Here is a 27,946-nt window from a genome sequence, read left to right as displayed (position 1 = left end):
ACAAAATATATTATATATAAATTGAGCATAACATATGTTGTGTTATTTATTTGTTACTATTTATTTGCTATATATTCATAAAAACTTATCTTTTTTAAAAGAGAGTAATAAAAACCGTCAAATGTATTCAATATGAATTAATTGTTTGATGTTAAGCTTAATTATTCTTTTTTTTACCTTTAGTAGTATAACTTTTTTTATAAAAATCATAAAATAAATAAAGAAATATTAATATATTTCCCATAAAAAAACAGCTACAACTGAATGAAACTTGTCTTGCACTTGACAAACTGGATTAAAAATTTGCAGACCGTATATTATCATTGCAATAAATTGTACCTAATTGCGCAAACAGAAAAATAAAAATGATACACATGCGCATTATATTGCTTATCGAAACATCAAAATAATTAAAATATATGTGTTTTAAGTGTAAAAGTATAATATGTAGGCGTATCTTTTATCTAATATCGAATATATCAATTAATTATTGATTATTAAAATGTAGGAATGCAGGAGAAGGCCGGATGAATTTAGTTGAATCAGGAAAAGAAGTCAGGTTCGGAAGATATATATATGTTTATTGCGAGTCGAAGACGTCTTCGCTGTCCAAGTCCCGTTTCTATTCTATCTTCCTTCCTGTCGCCTCGATATTAAAGATCTTCTGCCGGTTCGTGAGAGAATGCGTGCTTGTGTCTCGATAAACGCTCCGAAGATGATGTTCTCAACGATGATCTCGTTACTCAAAATCGCCGGTACTTATACCGCTTCTAATTTTGTCCCTTCCCGTCAGGCTCGAGCCAATCGCTAAGCGACAGCTAAACTTTACTCGGATTTTGTTATTCGAACGGTCGCGTCTGTTATTTTCTAAGCCGATCGCTTTCTCTCACTGTCGCACACAGTATAATAAATACAAATAATCAAACCCGAGGACAAAACGACAAGACGCACTCGACAATAACGTGACAACACGACACGTACAATACATCCTGAAAATAATAATAATCGCACGCTTACAGTTCGGCCATTCTGACATTTTGGCCGTCTCGTTCAAACGATAAAATAGAACAAAATAAAATATAATTTGAACAAAGTTCCTTTACAAGAGAATGCATCGTCATGCACGTATATACGGGCGCATTTGATCGGGCGCAAATATACCAGTTATCGTTTTATTAAATCTTTCCACCTGTCCGTTTGCTCTCGGCGTGCTCACAGCGATTGATACGTGCTCTATGGCACCGGATTCCAAGTATCTCTTAAATACGTCAGATGTGAAACAAGTTCCTCTGTCCGAAATTAAACGTTTCGGTTTACTATACGCGCGGAAATATTCACAGAGATACTTTATCGATTCCTCCGATGCTGTCGACTTACGCGGGTAGAGCCGGATAAATTTAGCGAACGCGTCAATGACAACAAACAGGTGACGGCTAAACTTAAAGACAGAGTTTTTTCTAATCAAATCGTACAATGGTTTTGCCACCAATGAAAATCTCGGAATAAATTGACGAAAACAATTCGCGAATCCAACGAATCTATGTACGTCCCTGATGTTACGCGGTACCGGACAATTCAAAACAGGCTCTATATTCTCGTCGGTGTCTCTCGTCGCAATCTCGCGTGAGATTTCCTTGTCCGCGACCGATAATCTCCGCGGGCGCATACTTATCGGTTGTTCATGTTTCGGTGCGATAATCATCTCGAAGTCCGGCGCGCATTTCTCCGTTCGAAAATTATTTAGATAATGAGATTCATAGATCTCGCGGATCTTTTCGGCTGCATCCTTGTCAACCGCCGGATTAATTTTCAACTCTTCGCTCGGATGTACAACACTATCGCCGCATTCAATATGCATCATTTGGCAAATGACGCGCGCTTCTTCCGTGCTTGCAATTTCGAGATCTTGCCCTAAAGTAACACGCAGCGACGGACAATTCAAGAAATCTCTACCGAGTAGCACACTATACGCCATCGTATTATGAGGCACCGTGTAAAACTTCATTTTCAAACGCACGCCTCTCACCTCTAAGTCGGCGTGAACGATGCCGTCGATATTTAACTGCGAGCCGTTAATTCCGCAAAACTGATCGATGCTCTCACCGGCGAGCAGACGTGAGTCGCCCCGAATTACTTCGCTTTTCACCAAACTAATCGGAGAACCCGAATCTATCAACGCGTCTACCACATAATTATCAAACCCGTTATTTTCATTTTTAGCCCTGATTTTCACCGTAATCATGTATGGTTTTAGTAATGCAACCGGTTGCACGACGTTCATCGACGTAGTTTGCGCAACGCTGTTCGGCGTTTCCGACGCCGCGGACCGATTTCGCTTTGGACATTCTCTGGCGAAATGATTCGGAGATTCGCACACGTAACACGCTCGCTTCGCTTGCGGTCGCACACACTGGGCCGCGGTATGGCCTGTCTCACGACACTTATAACACCTCGTCGGGTCTCCCCGCGCCGCCGCCTCTGCTCTGACTCCGCTGGTTGTCCTCACTCCGTCTCTCCCTGGCCGGACGTCTGGTCTCTTTGGATTCCCTCGGACCACCTTCTCGAACGCCTTCAATAATTCTCTTCCGGATTGGAAGTTTATCAGGCGCGCCTGGCTCTGCAGACGAGGATCTGTCACTCCTTCGATAATATAATCGAGGAGCTCGTCTTCCGCGATTGGTACGCGATTTGCGAGAATCACCTTTTCGTGGTAATAATCGCAGAATTGCTCGTCTCCTTTCCACACACGAGCCTCGAATTCCCTCCTCAGTGACAACTTTCCTGGCCGTAGGTCGAACATCGACTCCATCTCCCGCAGAAGGTCCTCCAGGTCCAGCGTCACATACTCGGCCTTGGAGTAGAACCACGTCAACGCACGACCTTTCAACCGAGAGCTAATTAATACTCTCGCTGAATTCTCGTCCAACTGGTACGTGCGTCTCAGCAGCTCCAACTGCTGCTTCCATCTCCAGAAAGTGCCATCAGATGCGTCAAATTCGGGCAACAGCTCCTTGATTCCTCTCACGCCGCCGAACGCAGAAATGACGCTGCCGTTCGTTGTCGTCGGTGTCGAGGCTGCACTCCTCATCATCTCTATTTCTCTTTGGAGCAACTGTCGCTCTCTCTCCAAAATTTCTCGCTCTCGACGCAGTAATAAAAGTTCTGCCTGCGTCGCGTCGTCATGCTCTCTCCGTTCCGGCGTCGTCATCCTCACTCGGTCCCCTCGTCTCGGCGTATCGTCCACGGTCTCCATCTCCATGGCGTCACCCTGTTCACTGGGTGAACGCACACCTCCTGAAGCCGGGATGCCATCCGAATATCTCTCCTGCCTCCGTTGCTCGCTCAATCTCGCCCATACGCCTGAATCGTTGGCATTCAGGCGCTGGATGAGCTCGGCTTTCGACCCTCCCAAGGTCAGTCCTTTCTCGCGAAGAGCCTCCTTCATCTCAGCGATGGTGAAATCACTCGGCTGCATCGACTCCGCCACCGTCCCTCAGATCTGCTCGATCGGTTCCTCGGGCACTCCGCGATGTCCCCAACACTCGCGCAACCCAAAGATCACTATGCGTTGATCGTCTCAACCCGCGCGTCCCACACTCGACGCGTATCGCGAACTCCCGAATCGCCTCTCCCAGGCCGAATTCGCGAAACCGGGTGCAACGCCTCGATCCCACTTCTGATTAACTGTAGGCGTATCTTTTATCTAAAATCGAATATATCAATTAATTATTGATTATTAAAATGTAGGAATGCAGGAGAAGGCCGGATGAATTTAGTTGAATCAGGAAAAGAAGTCAGGTTCGGAAGATATATATATGTTTATTGCGAGTCGAAAACGTCTTCGCTGTCCAAGTCCCGTTTCTATTCTATCTTCCTTCCTGTCGCCTCGATATTAAAGATCTTCTGCCGGTTCGTGAGAGAATGCGTGCTGGTGTCTCGATAAAACGCTCCGAAGATGATGTTCTCAACAATGATCTCGTTACTCAAAATCGCCGGTACTTATACCGCTCCTAATTTTTTCCTTTCCCGTCAGGCTCGGGCCAATCGCTAAGCGACAGCTAAACTTTACTCGGATTTTTTTATTCGAACGGTCGCGTCTGTTATTTTCTAAGCCGATCGCTTTCTCTCACTGTCGCACACAGTATAATAAATACAAATAATCAAACCCGAGGACAAAACGACAAGACGCACTCGACAATAACGTGACAACGCGACACGTACAATACATCCTGAAAATAATAATAATCGCACGCTTACAAATAATAAAATTTAATTTATAAAATATATATTTATTCGAAAAAAATGACAGTTATCAATTCCTTTTTCTCGAGAAATATCAACTTGAATTGCTGTATGTTTTATTACTATCATTTTATGTAAAGATAATTATATAGGTATAATTATAATAATAATAGCTAATCACAAAAAAGAGAAACATGTATATGAAATATACATAATGCTTTTTACGATTCTGCACTGTCGAATGACATCTGATTATATTTTTTATCAAGTGGAAATCTTCATTGATTTATAACTTAATGAGATCTGCAAAGGGCGTCATTGACAAAAGTGTGTTTGCTAATCTTACAAACAAGGATATTAATTTTCGTGAAGTGTATTTCTCACTTTGTATAACTCAGGTGTATAAACTTCTAGCCAGTACATTATTACACATGCGTTTTATAATTACAAGCTCTTCGTCAAGATATTTCAGTTTTTTCCGTTTCTTATTACAAATGTATTGGTTTTTTTGCGATGTTTTCATTAAACTGAGCAATTTGTCACCAGACATTCGAAAGATCTATTTTTTTCCAACATCTCTTTGATATTTCTCAATCGTAAATACATTGCAAATAGAGAAAAAATAAAATGATGATTTAATATTTGAGTTTGTCATTATATTTAAAGCTTACTGTGCTATATATATAATATACAGGGTGTCCGGTAATTGTCGCCTCAACTGTCGTGTGTAGGTAGAGTGAGTTAAACCGAATAGGAAAGTCCTTTATCATTTTGTGATTTTTGCAATAATTATTGAGTTATTAAATAAAAAGGATCGGCCAATCCACGCGAATAGAAGCGCGCGACGAGAAGAAATGTCCTACTGTAACACGATATACACGGAGCGTCGCTCCTCTCTCCCCTTTGCCACGCGCTGTGTATCGTGTTACAGTAGGACGTTTCTTCTCGTCGAGATATATATTATTTATTAGATTTTAAAAAGGCTAACTTTGCTAATAAAAAAATATACTTAAAATTTACATAATTCACTTGTTTGTTTTTCTGTATTGTAATTCTTTAAAATCTTTCATGGTAAAGACAGTGTATTGATTTGAAATAATCCATTTTACAAAATATCATTTTTTTAAACGCACCAGAATTTCAACCATACTCATTAATTTTATTCACATACAACCGTATAAACTTTGAAAATCTGTCATTACAAACGCGCCGCAATAGTAAAACAGGTTAGCCATAAATAATAAAAGTTTTCAGTTCAGCAATGTATATCTTTGTAATGTATGTATTTTATTAATATTTATTTCTTCTGGGTGCTTCCTTTCAATTAAAATACAACTGAGGCAGTTTCATATTAACTTTTTAATTTTTGGTTGTAGGTTAGATATTTAATAATTAAGAATGTAAAAATTGGCGTTATTGAGTTTAGATTGTTCGTATATTTTATCTTATTTGGTTTTTTAATATGATAACTCAAATTAATAATATATTCAACTAACAATCTTCTAATGTTAAGATATGTAGTTTCTTTATACGTGCGTATTTTTTTTTTTTTTTTAAACTTTTGAAGAAGACCATAACCCTTATGGTCGAAACGTGGTCGAAACGTAAAAATATAAACACCTATCAGTACTTGCCAGTAGGTCGATTTCACTCAAAACTTTTTATTCAATAATTAGCTTTTATCGAATCTTTAAGCTTGGTAATTGAAAAATCTTTACGCTCATTTATTTTTATAATAATTTAATCATTTTTTAAAGATATTGTTAAGTTCATATCCACGTTTTGGTTTTGAAATAACAATTCTCTACAATTTTTAAGATTGTTCTTAATTAATTACTCTAATTTCTTCAAATATCGTCTTCCTATTGTGCTTTCAGTACGCAGTAATCAAGTAGTTAGTAGTTCAAGTTAATATTTTTTAAAAAAAGGAATTGCGAACTTCTTTATTCATGATAAATATATTTTTTGAATAACAATTTGTATAAATATATACATATATTAGATGTATGCAAAAGTTTTAGTCATTTTTTTAGATTTTTGCTCTTTTTATAGATTATACAGGATGTCCCATTTTAAAAGACCCAAATATATAAACTCCGCATTACATTTTAAAGACCCAAATATATAAACACTGCATTATATTTTTAAGACCCAAATATATAAATACCGCATTACATTTCAACATTTTGACTAGGAAAATTCTACTATACTACACAAAGAAAAATTTTGGAAAAAAAGAAAAATAGCTGAAATGTATTTTATTAAAAAATCAGCGAATGCTATTAATTTACTGAAAAGTACAGAAAAATTTACCACAGTATATGGCTGTTTAGATGTTAGTATTAGTTTGTTTAATGTCAGTCTCGTTTATTTTGTTGTCGGATATGGACGTAAGTTTCAAACACGGACATATTAATATTATATATATTGCGACGACTTTTCTCGCCCCTGGAGCACCGAAGTGGCGAGCAGAGGTCGTCGTTAAAAAAGGAGAAGAATAATAGAAAATTGTTTATTCCTTAAAAATTCATACGCGGAAACTGAGATTGGTGGTCGCTCCGCGTGTGCCGCAGCAAAACGCCAGCCGACGGATACGCAAAAATGCTCTAATTTTTGGGCGCCAGACGCGATCTTTCACGCGTCAATTCGCGACACACTGAATAACACGAAAATCCGGCCGGAAGTTCCGCAACAGGCCGGCTGCTTACCTAACGGTAGAGGGGCAGGGTGTGGTTGACGCGAAAGAGATAACAGAACGTGGACTTGAAGTAGGTGCGAGATTTCTTTTTTCTGATCACCCGGTGTTGGGACGCGACAACACAAAGAAACATATAATAATAAAGACGCGACGTGTAAGATAAAAAATTAATTCCGATTTATTACAATAATAAAATAAAAAAAAGCAAAATTATACAAAATGTCAAGAGTTTAACAAGGCTCTGTAATATAAATTCAAATTTAAAGTGTAAGACAGGCAATAAGAGCCAAATCGCGAATGACAGTGCGTTATCTCAACGAAACTAAATTTTTTCGTTAGAATTAAATATCTGTGCACAAGACACTAAATTTTATTTGGTCACGGCCAAGATTTAAAATTGGAATATTCTCTACAAGAGATTTAATTCCATACATCCCCTGTTTCCCCCTAAGGAAATAAATGCGATAAAAAAATATAGATCCAAAAGTCGCTGAATTGGGAATCGAACCCGAGACCTTTCGCTTGCCGGGCGACTGCTCTTCCAACTGAGCTATTCAGATCCTTTCGACTCTATACTTTTCTCTGCTATATATATAATAATGTTGATAAACAAATGCCTTTAAGCCAGCGTGTGTAAATTAAGAGTTTAACAACGCTCTATAATATAAATATAAATTTAAAGTGTAAGACAGGCAATAAGAGCCAAATCGCGGATGACAGTGCGTTATCCCAACGAAACTAAATTTTTTCGTTAGAATTAAATACCTGTGCACAAGGCACCAAATTTTACTTGGTCACGGCCAAGATTTAAAATCGGCAAGCAAAAAGTCTCGTGTTCGATTTCCGATTCAGCGACTTTCGGATCTATATTTTTCTCTCGCGTTTATTTTCTTAGGGGGGAACAGGAAATGTATGGAATTAAATCTCTTGTAGAGATTATTCCAATTTTAAATCTTGGCCGTGACCAAGTAAAATTTGGTGCCTTGTGCATAAATATTTAATTCTAACAAAAAATTTTAGTTTTGTTGGAATAACGCACTGTCATCCGCGATTTGGCTCTTATTGCCTGTCTTACAGTTTAAATACAAAATGTAATAACAAGTAAATCGGATAACTCAGAGTCAGAGTACAAAAAAAGTGATCAGTAAAAATATAATTTGAGTCGTTAGCGAGATTCGTAAGCAACGTAAAATCGATTTTACAGATTCAATATAGAATAATAACGCCGAAAAAATATGATACTAACGAATTTGACTCGATCCGCTACTCGCGCTAAGCGAGTGAATTCAAATCAGGTATCGACTTGACGACATGAAATTTCCGACAAAGACGACAACATATAATGAGTCGCGAAATACAGCGATAATCTCCGCTCGCGAAATAACACAACTTTACGCACATCGCACACGCGACAACTCTAAAACAATTTACACGTCTTAAACGAGCGAACAAAAGATTCGGCGGTCGGAACATCCGAGTTTAGATCCGACGAAGTCTTCGTGATAATCAGAGAGCACAAATGTCGCCGCGAAAAAATACCATTTGATAGTGGATGCGAATGCGCCGGTGACCGGCAGTTCACGGCTATCGCCGTCTCGCTCACTCTTGCGCGCGCACACTCTCTTTCTCTTTGTCGCTTTCGCGCTCTCGCACGCGGTCTTGTCTGCACGGTTCTCTCTCTTGACCTCTCTTTACCACTGAAATAAGCGACGGACTGGTACACGATCTATGCAATTCGCCTCACTCACTCGCACACACGATACTCGACATTCTCCGCAAGATGTGATCTTTCAAACACGCGAATACACACGACAAATAAGTTGAGACGGCGCGACGACAACGAACCCCCATAAGACGTAATTCGCAATATAACTACGACGCGTACTCGTTCCGGAATTCTTCGCCGCTTGACCACGAGCGCCCTCGCGAAATCCTTAATCCGAAACAATACGCTACTAACGGGCTTAGCTTATACGCTAAATAATAAAAGAAAAACACTAAATTTTGCGATCGCGTTAGCACGGTCGAGACTCGGAAGTACAAAGCGGACGGGTTACTTGCGTGATACTCAGGATAGCCTCACCGGAGAAACTCCTCTCTCGTCCTCGGGCCTCCCGAATTTTAATCCTCCGGTGTTCGGTTCTCTGCAATCTTACGGTACGTCTCTGTACGTCAAGCGGTCGCGCCAATCTGCCGGGTTTGCCGAGTCGCTATCGGCAGCCGGGCAAATTCGGCAAGTCAGGGGTGGAATTCGCGATAGCCAATTACGGCTTTCCGCGTATTTCCCGATTTTCGAAATTAGTACGGACATGTGTGGGGTACTTTTGGTACCCCTCGCAACAACAAATTTTTATACCCGAATCTCGCTGGGGAGGAGCGCTAATTTTTAGGCTTTCACGGCCTGGAACGACGGCCTCCTTATCATATGTTGGTCGCCTGGGTACATGCGGGGAGGAGACGGGAGGCAGAAATTATCCGCGGGCCTTTGGAGGCCTTTCTTGGCGCCTGTTGGCGGGCGCGCTCCTGCGGCTCCCTCTCTCCCCGCGACCGTGGTGCTGTCTCTTCTAGGGCCACGTGTTCCGTGCATGGTGTTTTCGCCGCTTGCTGATTTGTGGTTTTTCTTCTCGACAATCTCTTAAACCAATATCCGTACAGCAAAGCTTCCGCAATACATAAAAAAATAAAAATAAACTTGTTAATAATAATATCTTTAGCTCTCTCTCTCTCTCTCGCTCGCTCGCTCTCTTGGCGCGGCTGCTCGGCTTTATGGCCCCGCGTTGGGGAGTGACGGACGTCGGGACGACTACGTCACTATATTTAGTTGATTTTTGAGGCTTGTGTTTTTGCGCTGTAATGTAAAAAATTGAAAGATTTATTTTAATTTATATAATATAACGCATTGACTTGTTCTTGATTGTGATTTTTTTTGTATAGAATTTTTGCTTGATAAGAACCACAAATCATATGGTCGAAACGTCGCAAAAAATTAATTATTTTTGTGGCGAGTAAATAATCTCACATAATATTTATGGCGCCCGACGCACGGTCGCTGCGCATAGTTCAGAGCAGCCAAGTTCGCTCGCCCGTGAGTGAGATACGCGCGGGCAGCTATATACGCCGTGCGCGCTCAGTATCGGGCACATCCGCTAGGCGCTGCACGCCGAGTTTGCTTTTCCGTAGGCAAGATTCCTGCTACGAGAAATATAAGCGAAGCCCCCTGCAGAGTTAGACACGATAAGTTTTAGTGGATTCTTGCTACATCTCTCCGTAAGGTGCCTCGACGCCCACACTTTGGTGTTCAAACGTTGGAATAAACGCGACCATGGCGATCAAGGAGAATGTTCCTCCTTCAGAAGGAAAAGATTACGGCATCAGGCGACAAACACGGCCTACGCTGTTACACCTCCTGGCAAGAAAAGGCTCCGGTTTTCCGAGCCAGGATCCAGGCGCATTTCCGCTTTCTGGCGCTTCCTCGCCTTCCTTGGGCGCGTTCTCGCCTCGTGGCGCTTCCTCGCCATTATCTCGGCACTTCCTCGCCTCCGTGTTCCACGCTACGTCTCCGGCGATCCCCGCCACGACACCGGCGCTTCCCGTCGAAGACCCAGTGGCGCTGCCTTGCCAACACCCGGCGTTCCACGCCACCACGAAGCCAGCGCTCCTCGCCACGAAGCCGGCGCTCTTAGCCAAAACGCCGGCGCTTACCGCCATGAATCCGGCGTCTTCCGCCACAATGCCGGCGCTCCACGCCACTATTCCGCATCTCCCAGCGAAATTCCGATGTAACCCCATCCTTGTCCGGGGTGGCACGCCGAAATCTCAACAATAAGCCGCCGAGGAATATACGCATCCTGACGGACGTCCCGCTGCCTCTGCCTCAAAGCGACATTTGGCGTCCGAACTCCGGCGCTAAACGCCCTAAGTCCGGCGCCAAATGCCATCGCTCCGGTACCAAACACCGCGGTCAGGGGAAGGCCGATTCCGACGCCAAGGGTCTCGCCTACAAGACTATAGCCGAAGGAGACGTCTCGAAAGGTGACCCCTCCAACCTCGGTTCCTGATACTACCATATCAGAACCGGAGTTGGACCTGCATCCATCGTCGCCAATTAGTCTCTCCTCGACCGACGGGAGCCCGAAATGATCTCGGACACTCCGTTGTTTAACGTCGGTCATTAGCAATACTCTGCCTAGATTGACTCGGACGATTGAGACACAGAATGAGGAGTGGAAGAATCGAGACCAGGAGAAGACCACGGAAGATCTATAAGCAGTTCCTTGCAAGAAGACGCAAGACCAGAAAACATAAACCCGGAAACGTGGGGGCCAGCGACTACGTTTCTATTGATTTTTTTACACACACTTACACGCCTCCACATGTAAATAGGAAATAAACCATGTTTTATTAATTAAACACGAGTGAATTAATAGCGAACCTTGCGACTTCCTAAGCGTCTATACTCTTCTGCGAAAACCGAATAGTAGTAAGTATCCTACAATTTTAAATAAATTGTTGCCAGTGTGTCAAGTTGATATTATATTTATTATAAAATATCTTATTACGGATTTAATTACATGTCCAACATAAATTTACATGATTCACGCTTTTATATGTAAGTCTTATTATTATTTTTTAATTTTATTTTTAATTTTTTTTTTATTTCTTTACGTCATCCAATTTTAATTTTTGTTTATTAATTTTTATTTTTATTATCTTTCAATCTTTTAATTTGTTTTGTTTTTCTTTCAAGGAGCCTTACATTTTTTAAATAAGTTTCAATATTATGCGCATAATGTAACCCTTTACATCAATTTATGGGTAATGTTTTTTTTTTGTAACTTTATTATGATTTACGCGAATTGTATGGAAAAAAATTGTTGCGTTTTCTTTCTCTTTGTATTTACGACTACTTGTTTTAATATTGTAGCCTGAAGAGGACCCAATTCCAGGGTTGAAACGTTGCCTATTCAATAAATAACTTTTTATTATTAGCCAGTGTTGTCAATTTAAACTCACAACCTTGATTTCTATATTGACTGGCAATTACAATATATTTTACCTTGATAACATATCTTGTAAAATATTCAGCTTGTGGAATCATATCTTAATACTTTTATGCATGTAATAATAAGACCAATCAATCAGTGTAAAAACAACACAATTGCTTTTAAGAAAAAGTATGCAGCTGTATGTTGAAAATTACATTGTTAAAACAATTATCTATTTTCTTTGTACTGATTATAGCCGCGCCTTCGATAATTCCTTTCTTATAATTGCGACTGCATCAGAATAATTTATTTGTGCGCCGGAAGAAAATATAGACGTTAGTTAATATGTTCAATTAATCTGAGAATTAAAATTTATTCAATTCAAATTCGAACTCTTGAACAGACAGGACGCAATCAAGTAAGCGTGAAAATTATAAGAGTGCGAGACTTCCAAGTCGAGCCGAGTTATTTTCTGGATGAAATCTGGTCGTATAGTGCCTCAAATTCGGCAAATAAATTAAACTCGAGCTACCTCTGACCAAATGACTCTAAACAATTGGAACATGACAATATAATTCTTCCAATCAATTGCGGGTTGACAGATTTATTTGTCTCGAGTCCACTTATTTTCCCTGTCATTATTGGTCTCGAAAAAATTAAAAACAACTTGGGCAGTCCGAAAGCGGCGTTTTGTTTCAGAGTTCGAAAGACGATTTAACGGCTGGATTTTAATATACTTTCTCAAACACTAATTGGGCTCATTATTCTGTATAAAAAAGTATTAGGGTAAGATTATTAAAGATTGAATATTTTACAAGATATATTTTATCTTATGTCAAAAAAATGTTTACTTCAAACCTTTATAGATTAAAAAGTATTTAATAAAAAAACACTTTATTATAAGTTTTTTAGAAAAGCTTTTGACAATGAGATAAACTACAATAATATGCATTAAAAAATAAGTTGTTCTTTTTAAGAAATTGACGGTGACCTTTACACGACTGTCCAAGGTCAAATTATTGTTATCATCTTACGGTCTCCTTGAAGCCATACTTTGTTTGAAATATTTTTCGATTTAATGCAGTATTTCTGAGATATTTTAATCCTTTAAAATGGGTTATCCTGTATAATATATGTATACGATAAAATTTAAGAATGCTTCACAATATTTTGCAAATATTTATTAAAATATTTGCTCTTATTTTGTTCTTTTTGCCATTTCTCGAGCAACTATTGGATTTGATTGTAAAAAAAGATACTGGTTTAGAGGCAATTAAATTTTCATAAAATACATATCAATCATATCTTTAAAGTGTTGCTTAGCTAAAAAGTTTCTGTATTGACAGGAACAGATGATAATCTAATAACACTAAAGAATATACCGTGCGAGAGAATTTTTTACCCTAAATTAAAGATAATTTGTTAAGAAAAAACAATATGCGACCTAGCATTATGTAGCAAAATATATTTACTTTCCGAGCTTTTAAATTTTTCCAATCTTATACAATCATTTAAAACTGATTACTCTAAGTTTTATCATATGTTCTTTGTGGCAGATTTTTATTCAATATACATATAGTATATACAAGGTGTAACTAAACGAACGAATACAAAACATATCATCAAGTGCAGGCCAACAAATTAAATTGAAAAGTCCTGAGCCATTTTTTAATTTAAGTATTATTTTTGACGCTATAAATTGTTAAAGTTTGCCAATTAGCGCGTGGCTACAACGGTAGATAGCGTAGGCGCCTTAGTAGACGTACTAAGGGCTACTAGATGGCGGTCGCGGGCCTCGAGAGCATCGAGATTCAAGTAGACATCGACTTAGTAGGCCTTAGTATGCTGTTTTCCGTATATAGTCACGCGCTATTTGGCACACTTTAACAATTTATGGCGTCAAAAATAAAACTCAAATTAAAAAATGGGTTTTTCGACTTAGTTTCTTGTCCGGCACCTGATGATGTGCTTCGTATTTGTTCGTTTAGTTACATTTTGTATATACAGAGTGTCCCAAAAATAACAGATTACCCTAACTCTTCAGTATTGAAGTTTCAAGAAAAATGACCTAAATAAAAGTTGCTGGAATTAAATAAGTTACCTTATGATGACCTTGACTTTGACCTTAATCTCCATTTTCAAGATTATTTGAAGATCAACTCATGTTTCTTCAATGGAAACCCGAATTTTTGACCTTGGATTCTAAAAAAGCGGAAAATTTTATATTCAGATACCCTCTGATAAACTTAATTCCTGCGGCTCATTATTAGAGAATGCTGGCTGGAACTCTGGCAAGTTTCGACGATGAAGTCGGCATGTTTTTTGTAGTTTAGATACAGGGTTCGTCCGGAAAGTAATGCGTCGCATTTTTTTGTGACGCGACTATACATCGCAGAGCGATGGGACCGGTTGGGGAGGAAGGGGGGTACCCTTAGCTTTCCAACGGTAGGTCGCTCAATTGTTTCCATGCGCTTGGAGGGTTAGGACGGCTTATTCTGTGAACCTCTGCTTAGTGGTCGCGTCGAACTTGTGATGGAGAGAACGATAGAGCAACGCTATGCGATAAAGTTTTGCGTGAAGCTGGACAAGACCCGGATCGGTGTGGCAACGGTGCCGCAGCCGCCCTACAGTCCCGACTTGGCCCCGGCGGACTTTTTTTTATTTCCTCGGCTGAAAAGGGAGCTCAAAGGACAACAGCTCGAGTCGGTTGACAACGTACAAGCTACTTCGACGGCCTCCCTGAACAGCATCCCAGTCAAGGAGTTCCAGAAATCTTATGACGCATGGAAATCGCGTTGGCAAAAATGTATTGACGCAGAAGGGTCATACTTCGAACAATTTTAAGTTGTTTTACCTATGCGATCAATAAATTCTTTTAAAAAAAAATGCGACGCATTACTTTCCGGACAAACCCTGTATTGCTGAAAAAGATTCAGTCCTCACTGGTTAGATTTCTCGACGCCAAAGAAATCTTTTAATTGATTGAAAATTAACCGCGATAAGCTGTTTTTCCGATATGTGCTTCTTCACTACTTTGACCTCAAGAAAACTGCAGCTGAAACGCATTGCTCATTATCCAAAGTGTATGGTGATGAAATTTCACCGGAAAGAACATGTAGAGTTTGGTTTGAATGCCGATCTGATCAGCAGATTCTACTCCTTCTTTTATGGGCTTTTGCTAGTGTTACTTAATCCACGTTTAATTAATCAAAAGCGAGGTTCTAGATATTCCGTTAAGTGTGACTAGAATGAATCCAAAGCTGTATAAATTTTGTGTCAAAATCAAAATTGTAGTATAAATTAATGTTGGAAAGTAGAGGTTTACACTCATGTTGTCATTAGTAAAATATTATGAATGAAATTGACTATACTCATCCGACATTGTTTTGACACAACTACGTATTTCTTTAAAGCACTTCATTATTAAAAAGTTTCTCTCGAATTAAACAATCTTTTTTGGAAATCTTCTAAGTATTTTTTATGTTCAGTCAATTTCTATCTCTAAACTATGGCGTATGTACAACTTAGTGAGTAGGAACGATTAACACTATTACGAAGTTGAAGTGATCTTCAACGTTTTTACTCGCAAACTCGAACAATATTTAATCAAACGTTCTGAAATGATGATCAACTGTTAATTTTGAGATCCACAGTCATTCAAACTATGCAGCAATATAAAACTACTGGTGGAGTAAAAGATCGCCAGATATCTATATAGCCTAAATCAGTTACAAATGAGGAGAATCAGATGGAGATTGCACAAGCATTTGTAGAAAACCCTCATCTTTCTATTTGCAACGCAGCTGAACAGCATGAAAACACTCGAGCATCTGTTCATAAAATCTTGAAGTTAATTAAATTTCATCCATATAAAGTTCACTTAATTCAGAAACTCAATAAAGACGATGCCAAACGTCGAATAGAATTTTGTGATGATGGATTTGCACGACAGTGACCAAGATTTTTCTTACAATGTAGTATTTTCTGATAAATATACTTTCACATTAAAGGGCGAAGTGAATAGACACAACTGCAGATATTGGAGTGACACAAATTCACGCTGGATGCAAAAATCTCTTACTCAATATCCACAAAAATGAATATCTGGGCAGGTATTTTGAATAATTCAATAGAGGTTCCTTTTTTTATTGATGGTGATTTGAACGCCGCAAAATATCTGGATATGTTAAGGAATCAAATAATACCAATGATAAAAGAGATTGCAGGCAATTTGAACAAATTTGGTTTCAACAAGATGGAGCAGGACCTCATTATGCCATAATTGTTCGCGACTTTCTTAATAATCAGTTTCATCATCAATGAATTGGAAGAAAAGGTGAAATCAAATGGCCTCCTCGATCCCCAGATCTGACACCTCTTGGCTATTTCCTGTGGGGTTATCTGAAGAGTAGAATCTATGAAACAAAGCCAAATGATATATATGAGCTCCGAAATCATATTATCCGAGAGTGTATCTTGATAAACCAAGATATGATAAGATCTGCTTCTGATTTTTATTAATGTACGACATATTGTCAAGAGATTAAAGGCCCTTAATTTGAACATTTAATCCACTATATACACCTCCTTCTTTTCGGCCACAGAGCCAAACGCGATGTGATTGCAAAAATTAAGGAATCTGAGAATCTGTATCCTATGGTTAAGATCTCAAGAATTCTCCTTGTTCCTCTTCTAACTTCTCCTGTAAAGAAATAGGCGAGAAAAATATTAATCCGAAAGTTGGCTAAATCGGGAATCAAACCCGAGACCTTCCGCTTGCCGGGCGAATGCTCTTCCAACTGAGCTATTCAGACACTTACGAAACAATACTTTTTTCAATGCTTTCACCCCCTAAAACGTCGTAATTAGGCTCAGACGCGAATAAACAATAATAAGAATATTAGATCGGCTCTTTTAATATAAACACGATATACACCTCTTTCTTCGTGGCCACAGAGCCAAACGCGATGTTATTGCAAAAATTAAGCAAGAAAATTAAGGAATCTGAGAATCTGTATCGTACGATTGAGATCTCAAGAATTCTCCTTGTTCCTCTTCTAACTTACTCTCTAAAGAAATAGGCGAGAAAAATATTGGTCCGAAAGTTGGCAAAATTGGGAATCGAACCCGAGACCTTTCGCTTACCGGGCGAATGTTCTAACAACTGAGCTATTCAGACACTTACGAAACAATACTTTTCTCTTATTCTATCTAAACATTTAAGCTTATTTCTATCTAAGCATTAAAAATAGTATTAATTATAAAAAAAGAAGGGCTATAAGAGCTATTAAACGTAAGACAGTTATCAGTTGATATTAAGAAAATTCATTTAAACCAAATAATAATTACATAAAAAGTCATCATTTGCGAACGTTTCGGCTGACATTTTAAGCCTTCTTCAGCGCAATACATAGATTTTTATTTATAAATTGAACCTTACAAATTAAATTTAAAAAGAGATTGTAACATTAAATATAAAAAACGGTTATTGACAATGTCAAGAAAACATATAAATATCGAAACAGTTATTGATCTCGTTACATATTGTTAAAAAAGTTATCGAGTATAACACCAATAATACTGATACATACTGAGTTCAAGCGACCATACAATACAATTATTTATAAGTATTACCCTTCTTGATTTGATGGTCAAGGAAAATATCTTGATTCAATTTTCATGATGTAATAATGTTAAGTATTTGATTGAGATTTATATAAACAATATCTAATTATTCATTATGATCTACTAAGAAAAATGCACTATACACTCACTCCAACAAATTGGTGATTTTTTATATAGATGTTTCAAGTATCAGGTCTGACATTTTTTTTAGATGTTTCAAGTAAAGACAAAACAAAACGTCTAACCATCACGACTCTCAGATATCAAACGAGACAGTAACTCAGTGTTTAACCCCTGTATATCAAGGCTTGTTTTTTGACCCTGATGATTTTGGTAGAGACTCTAAAATGTTATTATGTATATCAGGTAAATATTCAGTGTCATTTTGTAAATTCAATTCATTAGATTGCCTTTTTATATATAACATTTCCGATATTAATCTATTATTATAATACGGTTCTTTATCTAAAATTTTTACTTCATCCCAGTCAAAATCATGGAATGTCAAAATTAGAACTCAATTCTATGATCAGTAACAACTGACTTATTAGAACAATTTCTATTGATATTTTTTTATGCTTCAATATCTTAGTATTCAATTTTCTGCTAGTCTGACCCACATATGAGGCATCACAATGTTTACAGTTGATTTTATATACTACATTAGTATTCGCTCTTTTAGATATTTTATCTTTATGTATTTTTATAAATTTCACTAATTTATTCATACTTACATAAGAGAGTCTAGTATCAGCTTTTTTGTGATATCTATCAATTGTTCAGTAATATTCAATAAGTAAGGTACAGTAAAAAACAAAGTAGCGTCATTTGACTGTCCTAGATTATTATTTAAAATATTACTTCTAGAATAAATTATGGTTTTTAGTCTATAGTTAATTGTGTCAAAAATGAATTTTATTTGGTAATTATTATTGATTAGGATGTTAATAATCATTTCGATATTTTTTTATGAAAAGAAGGATACGATAATAAAAATACTCTGTCAATCAAACCAATAATTGTGCCTCTTTTTTGACATATAGAGAGTTGCGAAAGAAAATTTAAATACCTTCCAGAAAACGTAGGTTTTTTAACACACAGCCAATTACAAATAATTTTGTTATTTTTTGATATTAATTTGATGTCCAAAAAACTATGATTTTTTTCTTTTTCAATTGTGAATTGTATACGTAGGTGTAATGAATTAAAAGTATTTAACGTATGATCAATATAATTGTTAGGTACTGATAAAATAAGGTCATCTACATATCTATGAAAAAATACCGGTTTATAGTTAAGTAAATTCAGAGCTTTGGATTCCAAATTTTGTAACACGATATCAGCCACTATGGGAGAAAGAGAGGAACCCATCGGGGTTCCAAAGATTTGTTTGTATATAGCATTGTTAAATGTAAAAAATGTAGAGTTTAATATTAGACTAATACCATTCATAAATTCCGATTTACTAAGACTGCAATTATATTAGTAATGAATTGCCATCTCTCCGATAAACCTTCCAATACTAAGTCTATGGGTATATTAGTAAAAAAAGTATTGTTTCGTAAGTGCTCAGTTGGAAGAGCATTCGCCCGGCAAGCGGAAGGTCTTGGGTTCGATTTCCGATTTAGCCAACTTTCGGACCAATATTTTTCTTGCCTATTTCTTTACAGGGGAAGTTAGAAGAGGAACAAGGAGAATTCTTGAGATCTCAACCGTACGATACAGATTCTCAGATTCCTTAATTTTCTTGCTTAATTTTTGCAATAACATCGCGTTTGGCTCTGTGGCCACGAAAAAAGAGGTGTATATCGTGTTTATATTAAAAGAGCCGATCTAATATTTTTATTATTATTTAATCCACTAGTTTTCCATTCACACATAAGTGAGAATCCAATCCCAGAAGCGACCTCCATCTTGCATCCATTGGCCGAATAACTTAGATCTTGCCTTCAATGGCTGGATCATTACGATGTTGCCTTCAGTGGCTGGATTTGGGGTCTAAAAATTTAGCTTGCTATGCAGGCAATGGTTATTTAATATTTTGTTCGATCAAGTGAACATTGGGAACGTATTCTATTACTACACGGTGCTCTCAAATAATTATTTGACTTTCAAATAACCGCTACAGTTTATTTCGACTTTCATAGATACATATTTGAACGTGAAATTTTTCGCTCTTTCAGAATTTGAGATCAAAAATAGGGATTTCTATTTAATAAACATGAGTTAACCTTCAAATGATTTTGAAAATGGAGATCAAGGTCAAAGTCAAGGTCATCATAAGGTAGCTTACTTAAATTCTCACAACTTTTATTTAGGTTATTGTTCTTGAAACTTTAATACTAAAGAATTATTAGGATGGTCCATTACTTTTGGGACACCCTGTATATATAACACTTGCAAATCATTAGTTTCTAGTTTTTGTGGTATCCTAGAGTGTGATTGACAATTAACATCAAAATTACTATTTGCAAGTATTATAGATAGAACATCTTTACAAAGAGCAGAATAAATTAATTCATGTATATACTTATAGCGACGTTCTTTTCTTATTGAAATTCATATCGAATGTACATATCAAATATAAAACTTTTGGTCACTTATCTTGTTTTGTGAAATGATGTTTAATATTAATTATATTTAACGTTTTGAAAATGTTAATGTTAACATTTCAAAAACACAAAAAGGTAAAAATTTATTAATATCTTAAAGAATTGTATCAATATGTAGAAAGACTAAAACTTTTGTGTAGAATACCCCTAATATATTTTTACATGCATATTCACTCGTGTGTGTATAAAGTTTTATTATAAATAAAATATAATGCAACTTACCATTTGTATTTTAGTTATAACAGGTTTAAGAAAAGATATTATTTGTTGATATTTCGGGCCCCATGCAGAAACAAAATAATATACATACATAATTACATGTATCCCACAATTAAGTAGAGAACCTAATAACGCTCTCTCGTCCAAAATGTATTTTAAATAAACCCAACCAAAAAAAATATTAGAGACATGATGATAGACGTGCAAAGTGGAAACTTGATTCTGTTTCTTCCTCAACACAAATATACAAGTTTCTGTCAGATCGAATATTTTTAATACAAATAGCCACCACAAAGAATTGAACATCTGAAACAAAACTTTGATAAAACCAAGCACACAAATTGCTATTAAAAAAAATAAAAAAAATATTGTCTATATATATATATATATATATATATATACATAGACAATATTTTTTTACATACATAGACAATATATATATAAATTTAACGTATAAGACGGGCAACAAGAGCCAAATCGCGGATGACAATGCGTTATCCTAACGAAACTAAATAATTTTTCGTTAGAATTAAATACCGGTGCACAAGGCACCAAATTTTTACTTGGACACGGCCAAGATTTTAAATATGAAATAATCTCATATTTTGAGATTTAATTTCAATACCCCTTTTTAACCCCCTACGGAAAATAAATAAATGAATGCAAGAGAAAAATCTCTTGCATTCATTTATTTATTTTCCGTAGGGGGTTAAAAAGGGGTATTGAAATTAAATCTCAAAATATGAGATTATTTCATATTTAAAATCTTGGCCGTGTCCAAGTAAAAATTTGGTGCCTTGTGCACCGGTATTTAATTCTAACGAAAAATTATTTAGTTTCGTTAGGATAACGCATTGTCATCCGCGATTTGGCTCTTGTTGCCCGTCTTATGCGTTAAATTTATATTTATATTACAGAGCCTTGTTAAAACTCTAATATTTTTTTACATACATAGACAATATATATATATATATATATATATATATATATATATATATTGTAACCGTTAATTATTTTATACAGTCGGATAGATAATGATCCGAGAAATAGGGCCAATGTAATTGGCCGACGGCACACCTTCAGCGCGGAAAACGGGAAATTCGCGAAGACACCATAAAAATATGTTTGCTTGGGCGCCAGGCGCGAGATTCGCGCCACTCTGAAAATTCACAAATCGGCAGAGAACCTTCATAAATCGTAAATCATCCCGCAAATTTCCGCGACGGCAATAATCGACTCGCTCAGTGCGTCAGAGGGTAAAAGGGGGAGTTCGGACGGGAGAGAGAACGGAGTTCGAGAGTGGCTATTTAAAATCGCTCAAATGTAATAATCATTGAATATATTTGAACAATAAGGTGAACGAAAAACAGACAGAAAAAAATATAGAAGTTTGAGTAATATGTTGTACAAAAAAAATATAATATTCTTTCGATAAGTAACGAATGGAGCTCCGCACACTGATCGTTCGTGGCGGGCAGAGAGTTTATATAACGCCGAAAGACAAAGCAAGCGAAGCCGTATTTTTCATTCCGGACGATACTGTACGGCTTATGTACGGCCGAGACGCGGGGCGTTGTTATTATCCCGCGCCTTTGAGACGACCCGACGCGGAGATATCAGGTGACACGCGGGACCCGGAAGTAAACTCGCACGCCTACGTGTCGAATAATTATTAACGCACGAGACTTAATAAAGTCCGTGCGACGTAATTGATTCTAATAATTTTGAGCAATGCAAAACCTCCCGTAAACTATAGTAGGTCCCGCGCGGGTTCCCCTGAGATCGATCGCGTTGGCCGTCCTCCGCACAATGTCACAAAGATCGAAAGGATACTCGAATAATCTGATGCGCGAGAAAGAATACGCTATATCTCCGACGTGACTATAGACAAGATTATATTCTAAAAGTTATAAATTCTAACAGACGAGAGACTACACAATAACTATGGGACGAGATTTTAATTCTAACATCAATATAAAGAAATCGCGGCGATCCGCGGGAGCCTCTCTTAATATGCGCGCGGGAGAGAACACGCGGTCGGTCGGGCGCCGGGATAAAACTCTACGCGGAATAAATCTCTCAATTCTCTCGTAATATCGCGAAATGACACTGGTGAATATTTGATAACCGGCCGCGGCCGTGACACGCGTCTCTCCCGAACAATTTACTCAAAAATTAGCGGCTTTACACGTATAGGGCCGTTCGTCTCACCGGTAGCTGCGTGATCTTCGATGCTTCGGCATCCGCAATCCGGGACCTCTGCTCTCGGCCACGCTCCGCCAGACAGTGACGAGCGAGAGGCCTGCCGGGATCAAACCGATAAAAATTTTGGCATTTTCCACCCGTGGCGCTCCTTATCCTGGCAGGACCGCCGGGTGTCCCGCGGGGCCCTGCGAATTCGCTCGATGATAGTTTCTCTCGCCATTCCTCTGTTCTCCCGCCTCGAGTTCCGTTGTTCCTTTATATATTTTGTCGGCAAGAATCCCACGAGCGCGTCCCTTTGCTGTAATCGATTGCGAATTTTTGTATATCCGGATAGGCTGAGGCTCGAGGTAGTGTATCTCCCGCGTCTTTCGTTTCCGGAGCTCTCTCGCCTCTCGCGAGAGAGTGGCCATCCCCGTCTCTGGCCGGAATCTCTGCGGAAGAAGGAACATTTTATGGCGGTATCCAGGTTTTTAATGGAGGAGCAATTAGGAAAATCTGTGTGTGAACGATATTTACCGGACGTGATCCGGACGTGGTGGCCTCTGCTCGGTCCGAAATTGTCCTCTTCGTCCTCTCCGTCCTCTCACTCTCTCTCTCTCTCTCTCTCTCTCTCTCTCTCTCTCTCTCTCTCTCTCTCTCTCTCTTTCGGTTTCTCCGGTTGAGACACGTACCCTATGCAAAATTGCTCGCCGAAAACGCAAAAATTGCTTAAACAAAAATTATAAATAAAAGTAATTCGCGGGACGGATGCGCGGGGCGCATTCTCCTACGCGAAAGAAAACGCAAAAATTATTTTTCGGGTGCTCTCTCTCTCTCTCAAAAGTTGGCGAGAGAGCAAAGGTTCCCGAATTTCCCGCCTTCCCGGCCGGGCCTTCGGCCCTTGTGACGGACAAAAAAAAATGTCACGTCACAATATATATAGAATATGAATAATAACGAACAACAGGAAATATCCCACAGTAATTATCACAAAAATATCTGATTAAAAACAGAAATAAAAAAATTTTAAGTTAGTATAATATTAAATAAAAAAAAATATTTAATTGTGTACTAATTTGTGTAATAATGACCTGCTTAATAATTATCAATAATATAATTATATTAATATAATACTTTTCTAACACTGTCTTTATTTTCTCTCTTTGAAACTAAAATTATTACAACTTTTAAAATTTATATATTTGTAATTTGCAAACATTTAATGTGTAAGTAGAAATAATATAAAGGCTCTATTGAACCAAAAGTTTGATCTTAAAACTTCTTTTTTAAACTGCTGACAATTTCTTGAGTAGAATATAAGGCTACTCATAATCTTATATTCCATATTATCATATTTACTCTACTTGCTTTCACATTGTCTATTTATATTTAAAAATTATTTACAACTTATTTTTCGAACAGACAATATATAATCTATAACTAATTATAATATTACATACAATAAAAATATACTTTAAGTGTATTGGGAGAATGCGGAATTGGCTCTGAACACAATACGCCATATTTTGAAAACCAGCCAAAAGATATATGTTCTTGTACCATCCATAAGTTTGCTAAAATTTGTATAAAGTTATAAAGCAGCATCAAGGTTTTCAATTTATATGGCGGTCGACCTATCATGTAGTGGGGTCCAATATAAAGAATAAAATACAAATATCCAAAAATTATCATCATTAATGGAAATGGTGAAGATATTAATGGCCATTCACGACTTAATGGAGCTGTAAAAAATGCAACAGTTTTTGAAATAAAATATACAGTGTGCACAAATCCTATATAATAAAATTTAAATTAAAATAAATTGTTATAAATGGCTCTCAACATAAAAAATAGAGTAAATGGCAATAGGAGCCTAGCACCGTACGTCAGGTGCAAAAAATCTTAATAAAACTGACAATCTTATCTAAAGACACACTTATCTAAAGTTAACATCGCGAAATTTATTATTCATACAAATAGACAAATGTTTTACACATAATCTCAACAATAATAGCGGACATTTTGAATCCCTCTTAGGGCCATCTTCAGCGTTAATAAAGTCTAAATCATCCCATATAAACAAAAATTAGAAGATAAAAAATAAAGGTTTATATCCACGCCCAGACAAATTTTCCATTAAAAAATCCATAACAAATCCGCCAATCCGATAAAGTAATTAAAATCAAATCTTTAATTGTCGTCATCATAGCGCCTACACAATATTAAATTTCTTCAAGGTTGATAAGCCAGGAGCAGAAAAACACAGGACACCATAATGAAAAACTCATTAGAGTCGTATCATAAAATTTAAGAAATATAAGCAATAAATTATAATTGTAGTTACTCAAGAAGTCAAAGTAAATAACTAATTTTTATTACTTATAATCGAAAACAAAGATATACACAGCTTATAATGGATATGGTCAAGTAATCGTAACTACATTACAAAAAATTTTTGTTTAAAAAATTATACAACCTTCTCAAACGGAGGGCGAACTTTAGATGTTCAAATTTGAACAGACTAAAATAGAAAGTGTGTGACGTGGCATTTTGCGCCTGTTACAAGGGCTGATGCGCCCGGCCGGGAAGGAGCGGAGAGCGCTCCAATTTTAATATTTTCTCGGACTTTGTCGTCGACTCGCCATTATCAATTTGTTTGGCGGAGGTCGAAGTGCGTGGTCTTTAAAAGGGATTGTTTTAGGAAGAAGAGGCCCCGAAAGGAGCAGAGGAAGAGAATGGAGCGGCGTGGTCGAGGCGGTGCGCATGGAGCCGAAACACGCGCGGCTACGTACGAGCTGTTACTGCTTTTATATTCCTTGCAGCATCGGATAACCGACTACCTGCAGTATTGAAGGAAAAGAACAGGCGCCTGCACCTCAAGACAGAGATGACCATTCCCGAGGGGCCCGCGGCACCATCCCGAGAGGACAGTGGGATCGCTCGGGCTTGATCACCCCGAGACGGTCCTCGCAACATAATGGTCCGCCGAAAAGGAAAACAAGGACCATCCGGGATAGACACGGGGCCGCCTAAGAGACCTTCTGCGGATGAATTCCCGAGGGCGAGTTCGAGATCCTGCAGCATTTAGGAGCCTGTAAAAGGCGGCGAGGAGGACATCGATATCAGGATCGATTGCTGACTCGGAGCGGCGCGTGTTGCGACCACAGCGCCACCGCGCGAGGCTACCGGCGTAACGCCGGCCCAACGCTTACTGTTCGGCTAAATGGTAATCCCGACACAAGGAACATCGGACCACGTCCATAGAATTGTAAGGCCACCACTTTGACATTCCGGTAAGCGCGGACCCGACCGGGACTCGTGTATTCGAGGAGATATTGCGTACCGAGTCTATGAGCTCAAAATGACTAATAGTAATACTGAGATAAAATTGCAATTACGAAGCACGGGACCTGCGTCGGAAATCCGTGTAACTACGTATTCTTTTCGCTTTCCTAGCCTCTCCGAGGGGCGCCGACGATCCGACAGTCCGTTTGTACGCGTGAAATTCGTTTGTACACACATTGTAATATCGAGTCTTTATTAAGTAATGATATCGAGCTGTAAAAAGTTATAGAATATATGGAGAAAATAGAATATCAAAAGTACCGAGCTAGTACCGACACTATTGTAAAATCGTGAAATTACGTCGGAAGAAACGACGATCTCCGACTAGCTCCTCAATCCTATTCTACCGAGACCTTGTACACACTTCTTAGAAATATGTATATATTTTACTCTTTTATCTTATGTCTGAAAGTGTTAATCATATTCTTGTTTCCCCTCTCTCTCTCTCTCTCTCTCTCTCTCTCTCTCCCCCTCTCCCCCTTTCTCTCTCTCTCTCTCACTCTCTCTGTCCGGAACTTAAAATTTAAGTACTTTTTAAAAAAAGAACCACGCCACTCTACCAAGATACAGATACTGAGTTACCGAAGTTGAGCCGTCGTGTATTACGAGAATTTATCGATACGAGAACGTATCGTACTTAAAGTTTAAATTTAAACGTAGATGGTCGGATGCACATAGGAAGAATAAATTATTTAGAAAAAATAATGAAAATTGGTTTTAAGGCACTTTTGAATTACCCATTCCAATAACTACCAGACCAGGGCAACTAAATAAATCTTTTGAAGAGTTAAGCTTACGAAATAAAAGAAGCAAGACACAAAGTATCCGAAAAAATATAGACACAGAAGAATTAACATATGCCACTCATTGTCAGATGAGACTGCGAGCATTTGGAAAAATTAATGCTTTAAAAGCTTCTTTCTCTAAGAAATTACTTTATTTCCTGAAAAAGCACAGAAATATAAAAAAGCCTAGTTAGACAATCTGAAAGAGAAAAGGAAACATTTATCCCTATTTAAAACTCTTTCTATATTTGAAAAAGCAGGTTTATCCTGAATACCGTACGAAATCATCACTACGAGTGACAGAAAACTGTTCCCATGTTACAGTTTAATGCGAAAAACTAAAAAAGACTGTTATAAGTCATATATTATGATGAGTACTTTGGCTAAAGTAAATTTGCAAGATTTATTGGATCATACTGCCGCAGAGATTACTACAAGATTACTAATTTATTTGCAAGAAGTAATAGAAGTTTCGAGTAAAAATGAATGCAGTTCATTAGAATTAATATCGAAGTGAGAATTTGACGGATCGCAACAAACACAATTTAAACAAAAATTTCAAAATAATACAGACTCAGACGCTAATATAGTTCAAAGCTCTTTAGTACCCTTACGATTAATTTGTGATATAAATAAAAAAATTATTTGGCAAAATCCTACTCCATCTTCTCCTCTATATTGTCAATCAATAAGAATAAGCTTTATAAAGGAAAATAACCTTTATAGAAGAGTCCACGGACATAGCAAAGAGCGAAATAAAATACATCCAGACAAAATTTAACTTACTTAATAAAACAAGGATTAACGGAAATAGATGCGTAAAAGTAAAACATAAATTGACTTTCACTATGGTTGATGCAAAAGTCTGTAACTCGGCGACTAATACAAAATCAACGATGAAATGCTACATCTCGACGGAGCTACATCAAAAGATTTTAATAATTTGACCAAATCAAAAATACTAATAAAAGTGCGTTGCAATTTGGCTTATCAATTTTACATGCAAGAATTCGATTATTTGAATGTGTACTTCACTTAGCATACAAACTTCCTGTCAAGAAATAGCAACGTAGATCAAAAGATGATAAAAATACAGTTAATAGAAGAAATTATTCAAAAAGAGTTCAGAAACAAAATTGGCCTTATTGTTGATGTACCTAAACCTGGATTTGAAAATATTAATAATGGTAATACCAGTCGGAGGTTTTTCAGCAATCCGGAGCTTACCGTTGAAATTATGGGTATTAATTT

The 27,946-nt window shown here is 37.6% G+C and overlaps 2 protein-coding genes and 1 non-coding gene across 3 annotated transcripts; all 3 read right to left on the bottom strand.

Annotated features, from left to right (window-relative positions):
• Window positions 1-149: 149 nt before the first annotated feature.
• On the bottom strand, window positions 150-24,362 carry LOC114937928 (very long chain fatty acid elongase AAEL008004-like; the record flags this gene model as incomplete). The annotated part of the gene is made up of 3 exons (XM_029311598.2): window positions 150-339; window positions 20,385-20,687; window positions 24,039-24,362. Coding segments are annotated over 3 exons (738 nt in total), but the record flags the coding sequence as incomplete, so codon positions are not given.
• LOC146720359 (uncharacterized) lies at window positions 1,699-3,486 on the bottom strand. The gene is given in 2 exon segments (XM_085488717.1): window positions 1,699-1,734; window positions 1,736-3,486. Coding segments are annotated over 2 exon segments (1,776 nt in total). The 5' UTR covers window positions 3,476-3,486.
• On the bottom strand, window positions 16,667-16,739 carry TRNAA-GGC (transfer RNA alanine (anticodon GGC)). Its single transcript has one exon. It is a non-coding gene; the product is annotated as a tRNA-Ala (tRNA).
• Window positions 24,363-27,946: the final 3,584 nt, after the last annotated feature.

This window comes from Nylanderia fulva, unplaced genomic scaffold (assembly GCF_048542155.1).
Source record: "Nylanderia fulva isolate GAGA-0341 unplaced genomic scaffold, ASM4854215v1 Scaffold70, whole genome shotgun sequence".
Lineage (NCBI taxonomy): Eukaryota > Metazoa > Arthropoda > Insecta > Hymenoptera > Formicidae > Nylanderia > Nylanderia fulva.
The sequence above is the reverse complement of the archived record's forward strand: the minus strand, read 5'-3'. Positions and strand labels throughout refer to the sequence as shown.